We start from the raw sequence: 7464 nt of genomic DNA, 5'->3' as shown, positions 1-7464 counted from the left end.
CTCCACAACCACATCTCAAAAGCCTCTAATCGCTTCCTATCTTTCTGCCGCATTGTCCACGTCTCACAACCATACAAAGCGATTCTCCAGATGTATATCTTAATTAGGCGTTTTTTTGTACTCTTAGAGATCCTAGCCTTAAGCAAATGTTTTTTGACGTTGAAAGCTGTTTTCGCCATTGCTATCCTTGATACTATTTCCCCTGTACATCTGGAGTCTTGTGTAATTAAGCTGCCTAAATATCTAAATTTGTTTACTTGTTCTATGTGTGTCCCTCTGATGTCAATTTGTTCCTTAAAATAAAAAATTTCCTTATTATAAATTCAATATACGCGATATAATCCGTTTTCATAGTTTTATTTCATAACAGATGATTGTTCAATATCCGACGTGGTAGGTACATTAAGGGTACATTTCACCATTGTAACCTGAGCGCAATCAGAGGTGGTCCGACTGTAGAGGATCACGCGGTTTAAGCTTAGCCTCACATGTGAATATAATGCAACTTTCTTAACAGTTTTTGAACAATCAAGAGAGCCTTTACCAGCTAGTGGGGTGAAAATATATGTAAAATATATGTGCAAATGCGCGTAATGAGGAAAAATATTAGGCAGGTAGGCAGGAATGTGTTGAATAAAAACAAAAAGTAGTAAATCAATTAGTATTTATTAGCTACGCAAAAATATCTCAGCGATTGAATTGTTCACAATAATCGGATAAACAAATAACGTGGCTTGAAGCCAAACACATGGGCATGTGTGAAAAGATGTCATCATTTAAAACACTGGGGAAAACCTGAATAATGTATGTATTTAGAACATTATTTTTTTCTAAAATGGACAAATATTAAGTCTTCAAGCCAAGTTGAGTATTTTCTTACTTTTTTCCTATGCTAATCACAGGTTTTCGACATAAAATTTATAACGTATTAACAATATAGCTCAAAGATACCTAAATTATTAACATTTTTTTCTTGCATCGGCACAAATGTGCTAAATTCGCCATAATGTACGCAGCGCTAAGGCCTCCATTAATTACACACCAACCATATGCAATGGTATGCGTGTTTTTAACAAAAGAAAGGAACGTGCATACAGTATTATATTTGAACTACTTAGAAGTTCCTGAAATATTACTGAAAAAATATTGTACAGTTTCTTTGCCACTTATATGAAAAATGAAAATGAAAAAAATACATACTCGTACTTTGACATATTTATAAGTTAGTATACACAAGTAAATGGGTTACGTAAACTTATACATTTTTCGTAAACGTTACTGCATTTGAACTTCCATAGATAACAATATTAATAATACTGGTATAATTTTATGATCCTTCTCAAAAAACATATCGGCCGTCCAATTCGTGCGTAAAATAGAACTTTTAGAGAATTTTGGATGCACTTTAGTTGGCTTGACAAAACTGTGTGAGAATGATGTATAGTTCTCGTTCTACGAGTTGTTACATCATTGTCTATTAATGCTTATAAAATCTATAATCGTCATTAACATATGGCACCATTAAATAAAATTACGTATTACTCATAATCATAATTCTGCAATCTTTAGGAATACTACCTACATTGCGGAGGCCTGGCAAAAGGTCCGAGTCAGAAAATGCCTTTTTCCACCGAGGTATACATAGTGCTTTTCTCAAACATGTGAGGAGATACAATAAATATATAATATATTTCGCGAATATCGCATACGTTGTGTACACGTTAGTTTTATAATGTTACGCACGGCGCTCCCGGCACGGCGTGCAGCGACGCGCAAACCTCGGGCCCCTCGGGCGCGCTCCGGCCGCGGCCCCGCGCTCAGCGAACAAAAATGGAATTTGTATCGGTTACTTTACTCCTAGGAGTAAAATGAAGGATTTTTTGTCCGCTGCGTTCGCGACGGAGCGGCGTGGGCCCCGCGTTGTCTCCGCTGGGATAAAATGCGACCATTTCTGAGCATGATTGAGAAATAGCTATGAAGATATAGTAGATTGTACAACAAGGGCATGAAGCGATCCATTGCTATCCGAGGCAATTTATTGGTCCGAGCGCAGCGAGAACCAATATAGTCGAGGATAAAAATTGACATTTATGCCTGAGTTATACACTCTACTTTTCACTTCGATTGTGAGTAAAATATTCAAAAATATCTTATATTGTAGGTTATTTTACCGTATTTATTCAAGACTAAAGAAAATTGTACTCGGACCTGTCGGGGGCGCGGGGCACGCCTGTCGGGAGCGCGTCGGTCGGGGGCGCGCCTGCAGGGCTGGCAGTTTGTATGGCAGATTTTGGACTTTATTGCTAAGTTAATAAGGGTCGTAATAGATGACTTCTCATGCTCGTAAAGTTCGACTTGTTGAAAGTTGTTCACTTCGGCATTCATTGCTTTTCAGGCAAGTATATTGAATAGAAATTGCCTCTCGCGAATCAAATATTACACAAGTAACTGCAAATTGTAGCCAAAAACAGGCAGTGCCCAGGGCCTAACTTTGACTTGTAGTTGTTGTTTGTTGTAGATGTTAATATAGTATACGTGGACATTTTGAAGTTGAATATTTATTTCCTTATTTGAAAACGAACACCTAAGCAAGTAACGTTATTAGTGTAATAATTAACATTGTTATTTCGCTATTTAACAATTAACATAATTTCGAACTTTTTAACGTATACGTTTAGCAACTAGACACCTACGTTAAATTAATTGTTTTGTAGCAATAACAAGCATTTAATTTACAACGCACTCTGTTACTAACATTAAAGTAATAAATCACTAGTGAGCACCGTCGATTTGTGTTTGATTGATTCCGAAAAGATCATGTAGTATCAATTTAAAGAATAGGAATCAAAGGCAAAAGCCCACAGTAACGCAAAACTTATTACACGCAAATTTTTAAAATTCGGTTCGCTTCACAATCAGGGCGCGATATGTGCTACGGTAGGGTTTTGCCTTCAATCTTCTAGACAGGATATCACTGGCTATCGTTATAATTTTATAGAATTGTCGTTCTTCTCTTGTCTACAGAAAAATTAAACTGTACATAGCCACTATCGCTATTTTATATAGCGACAAATGTCACTTTGCTGTACTTAGCAGCCAATTTAGACGCTATGTAAATAAATAAATAAGCTAAACCCCATCTCAATTGGTACCTGATACAAATGTTTCAGATCTGATTATAATATTGAAAATATATATGTATTCAAAAACTTAACTTATAATCAGGGGCCCTATTCGAGATGCACAACTGTCAGTTTCGGCTTCAACATCAGTTCAACAGTGGAATGAATCATTTGTTCATCAACTGTGGAAAGTATCATTTGGTTGTACACCAAAACTCATTCATTGAAAAAATTATGCAACAAAAATCAACTTTGTTTTCTTACTACTATACGGTTTAAAATGGCTCTGAACTCTGCGTGGTTCGGTTTGGTTTCGTTGTCACCTAACTGTGGATTGCTAATGTCAAATTTACCTATTTGACAACACACGATTTCTTCCATTCAACTGAAGTTCAACACGAAACGTCACTTAACGCATGTCGAATACCGCTCCTGGCATCGTAAACTGCGAGCGAAATCAAATGACGTACTTTGACTTGACTTGACTAAGTAACAACCCTAGTACTTCAATGGATTTCGCTCGCAGTTTACGACGCCTGCTTATAATACACTTATAATATTTTGAACTTTTTATGCGGTCGATGGCCTCATACAAAAGATAATTTTTATTTTATTATGATTATTCACATTATTATTTTTAAATAAATTTAAATATTTCTAAAATTAAATAAAAATGTAAATATATATTATTTACAATAGATCCATTATAATATTACACCTATCTCGGCGATATCTAGTTACATAAAAATATATTTACATGGCGTTAATTTGCGGGTGATACACTCAAGGCTTCGTTAAGATTCAAGCATGTTAATTACTTTCAAACTGATGAACAAGCAGATTAAACGACGCAACAATCCAACTCGCACAAAATGACTGTCAGCGAAAGAACGAATCATCGCCCTCGTGTACAGTCCAGTTCATAAATATGTATACATTTCTTCGCCTTAATATATTGCATGGCGCTAGTTGTAATCTTTTGTATGTTATATATAAATTTTGTTGTTCTTCTTGTTACCTGTCGTGATTGTTTCACCGGATGGTCTCATCGGAAGATCAGCGCTGAAAGTCGCCAGCAACATGCTGAGGTGAGACCATTTCGTGGCACTTTCTCTTTTTTATGTTTCTCAGTTTTGTATAATTTTCTATTTTGTGTTTGTGCTCACGAATAAATTATTTCTATTCTATTCTATTCAATAAGGTGAAAAAATTTATACATATTATGAACTCGACTGTACGGAGCAGCACTAACTCGGTACTTATTTTTTTAATTTCCGTATGAATTAACACATTTACACATTTTGGTATTACTACAATGTACAAAAGATAAGAACGGCAAATGATGCGTCCATGGCAAATGAAATAATTAGTAGGCTTAACAATAGTTAGTTATTTGTCAGTACAATAGTATTTGAATTTACAAGCTATTCGGATTGCATCACTGACTCTCTAAATTATAGTCAAAACAGTAGTAATACTACACTCAAATCGACACAGATATGGTTGTCATGTTACACCGAGCCGAAAACGCGCACGGCCAAGTGGGTCTGCACTTTTGTTTTGCAGCTGGGTGTACAACAACCGCATGATGAATCTCAAGTAGTATAATTTGGAGGTTAGTGTATAAAATGCTGTGCTACAATATTGCCATCAAGTTGCTTGCACGCGTGAAATGTAATTTATACATACTTTGAAGATAAGCAGGTTCAGTTGCATTTGGTATGGCACTGAACGTGCACAAACTATTTAGGTACATGTACTGATGTGCCACCAGAAAGTTTCCGAAATTGCGAAATTCCACATTAAATATTTTCGGAAACTTCTCATATTTTCCCTTAAAGAAAGTTTCCATTACTACAAAATGGAATGAAAATTTTCCTGGATTGAACTTTATGGAAACATTCGGCAAGTAGCACATGCAAACACCAAAGCAACTGATTACCTGCTTGGTGCTTCTTGGAAGATCGCTACTGCAGAGTGCACCACCCTCGTAATTGTCAAAGGTTGAGAACGCCGGTGTCGGGGTAGTACTCGGCGACCGTCTCATCGCCGTTGGCCTGCTGCCGGATCACCACCGTCGGGTTGCTCGAGCAGTCGGAGTTGGTGCGCCGCGTTGACTTACATCTGGATGTTATTTATCAGTTAATTTCTAATAAGTAAGCTTGATTGAGGTCACGTTGTTATAAAGTATTTAAGAGAACGTGTTCTTCGAATTGATTTTAGTCAACTTGTTTTAAAATGTATAATGGTTCAAGAAATCTATTTTTATGTCTGAATTATTTGCTTTTACCTACCTATTTGCCATAACGTCAATCAAGGTGACAAATGTGTTCTTTTTGACAATTTTACCATAAGCACCATCGCTAATGCCAATATTTTAAGTCATTATGAAACCTTCAAAAATGAACAATTGTATTGCAGTATAAATCGTTTTATAGCCTTAAAAGTTAGATTAGAAGAGCTTAGTTATGTTGGCATGCGTAATAAAGTGTATTCAACATACTTAGGATGTTAACTGTTGCAAGACGGTGACCAGCGGTCGCTTCAGCCGGCCACGTCGTGCGGACCCAACCGCCGTTTACGGTTAGTATTGTTAGTAAATCTGCGTTAATCAAGCACCGGTTTAATATATATGTATAAGTAAAATGTTAAATACACTAAACTTAGGCCGTTGTTATTTGCAATTTATAAGATGCTGACGCAATAAAAAATGTAAAGCAGATGTCTACGAAACATCATTTTATTGGCTTTGTTGCACTGGTAGTTTGAAAAATCATAAAAATACATAACATTACCTCTGACATTCAACTACGACGATGGAGTTGTTGTCTATGTCAGTCTCAGTGCTGCTAGTTCGCCGCAGTCTCTCCGAGCCATTTGTGTGCAGGCGATGATCTACTATAGCTCGCCATAGACGCAGCTCTACGCCACCTCTGTAGGTTAACAAAATTATTACTATAGTTGGTCAAACCAAATTGTCAGTAAATAAGAACAAAAACCGGCCAAGTGCGAGTCGGACTCGCGCACCGAGGGTTCCGTACTTTTTAGTATTTGTTGTTATAGCGGCAACAGAAATACATCATCTGTGAAAATTTCAACTATCTAGCTATCACGGATCATGAGATACAGCCTGGTGACAGACAGACAGACGGACAGACGGACAGCGGAGTCTTAGTAATAGGGTCCTGTTTTTACCATTTGGGTACGGAACCCTAAAAACTATACTTAAGACAAAGATAGTATGGTTTTTTCTGTCTATGTTTGAAATGAGACAGTCCTTTGACAAACTATATTTGAAATAGAAAGAGAAATAATTTATTCGTTAGCACACACAAATAGAAAATTATACAAAACAGAGAAACATAAATAAAAAGAAAAAGTGCCACGAAATGGCGTGGAAATGATTTGCCACGTTATTCACCTTGAGATGGACGAGTAAAAATTTACACGAATCGGGGAAGATGGCTTCTTATTGACCACCTTCGCTTGTCATAGATTAGATAAAAGTAAGTACAGACAAAGATCTATTGATGATGGTGTAAGATGTGGAAAGTGTAAGACAATTTAGTGCTTTCAATTTGACAGCTAAACGAGATGGCGCTGTACGGCTCCGTATATTATGCGATTATGCGGTAACTTTGGTTGTCAAAAGTTGACGTTTGGTAATAGCAAAGAGAATAGATAGTATAGACGCGGATTGTCAAAGTAATTTTTGTAGCCATAGTAAATTTATTGCCATCCTTCTACACATGATTAAAACTTTTAGAACGCCATTTGACTATGATCCTTATTTTTTCACTGATATGTGTTAAAGTTAAATGTCATTAAGTGTCGCCATCTACACGAGCATAGGCCAAAGGTATGGTGGTATCTTTTTTACATTTAACAAATTTAACATATACCAGTGAAAGAAAAAGGATCGGAAAAGTCAAATGGCGTTCTAAAAGTTTTAATCATGTGTAGAAGGATGGCAGTAAATTTACTATGGCTACAAAAATTACTTTGACAATCCGCCTCTATATCAAATTCTGTGATAATAGGGTTGGCGACAGTCAAAGGTTTGCATAGATGGCGCCAGCATAGGTTATAACCTGTCTGTGTATAGGTATACCTGTCTCTAGTTTTGTTCTATGAATTTGGCTTAAAACAAGAATTTGACACAATTCTAGGCATAGAAATGTAAAACCTATGCTGGCTCCACCTGTAAAATACTTCGACCGGCCAAACCCCATTCAGTGATCACAAAACCTATAGCGCAATACAGCGCCATCTGTTTGGACTGTCAAACTAGGGGCACCTTTTTATTAGCCTTTACCTCTATTACAATCAAAAACTCTTTGGT

General features: G+C 36.6%; 1 protein-coding gene across 3 annotated transcripts in view; it reads right to left on the bottom strand.

Moving 5' to 3' along the window:
• Positions 1–647: 647 nt before the first annotated feature.
• LOC134741764 (mitogen-activated protein kinase kinase kinase 15) overlaps positions 648–7464 on the bottom strand; it is a 32081-nt gene continuing 25264 nt past the window's right edge. For 2 of the 3 annotated variants that reach the window (XM_063674658.1, XM_063674665.1), the window contains 2 exons: positions 5918–6055; positions 648–5246 (listed from right to left, as the gene is read on the bottom strand). In XM_063674658.1, coding sequence (XP_063530728.1) covers positions 5120–5246; positions 5918–6055 — 265 coding nt within the window. In that variant the 3' untranslated portion in view covers positions 648–5119. Of the gene's footprint in view, positions 5247–5623; positions 5725–5917; positions 6056–7464 lie in introns of those variants that run through there. The other variant, XM_063674661.1, reaches the window with a different exon arrangement.

Source organism: Cydia strobilella, chromosome 1, assembly GCF_947568885.1.
Source record: "Cydia strobilella chromosome 1, ilCydStro3.1, whole genome shotgun sequence".
Classification (NCBI taxonomy): Eukaryota; Metazoa; Arthropoda; class Insecta; order Lepidoptera; family Tortricidae; genus Cydia; species Cydia strobilella.
Note: the sequence above shows the minus strand (reverse complement) of the source record. Positions and strands in the feature narration are given on the sequence as shown.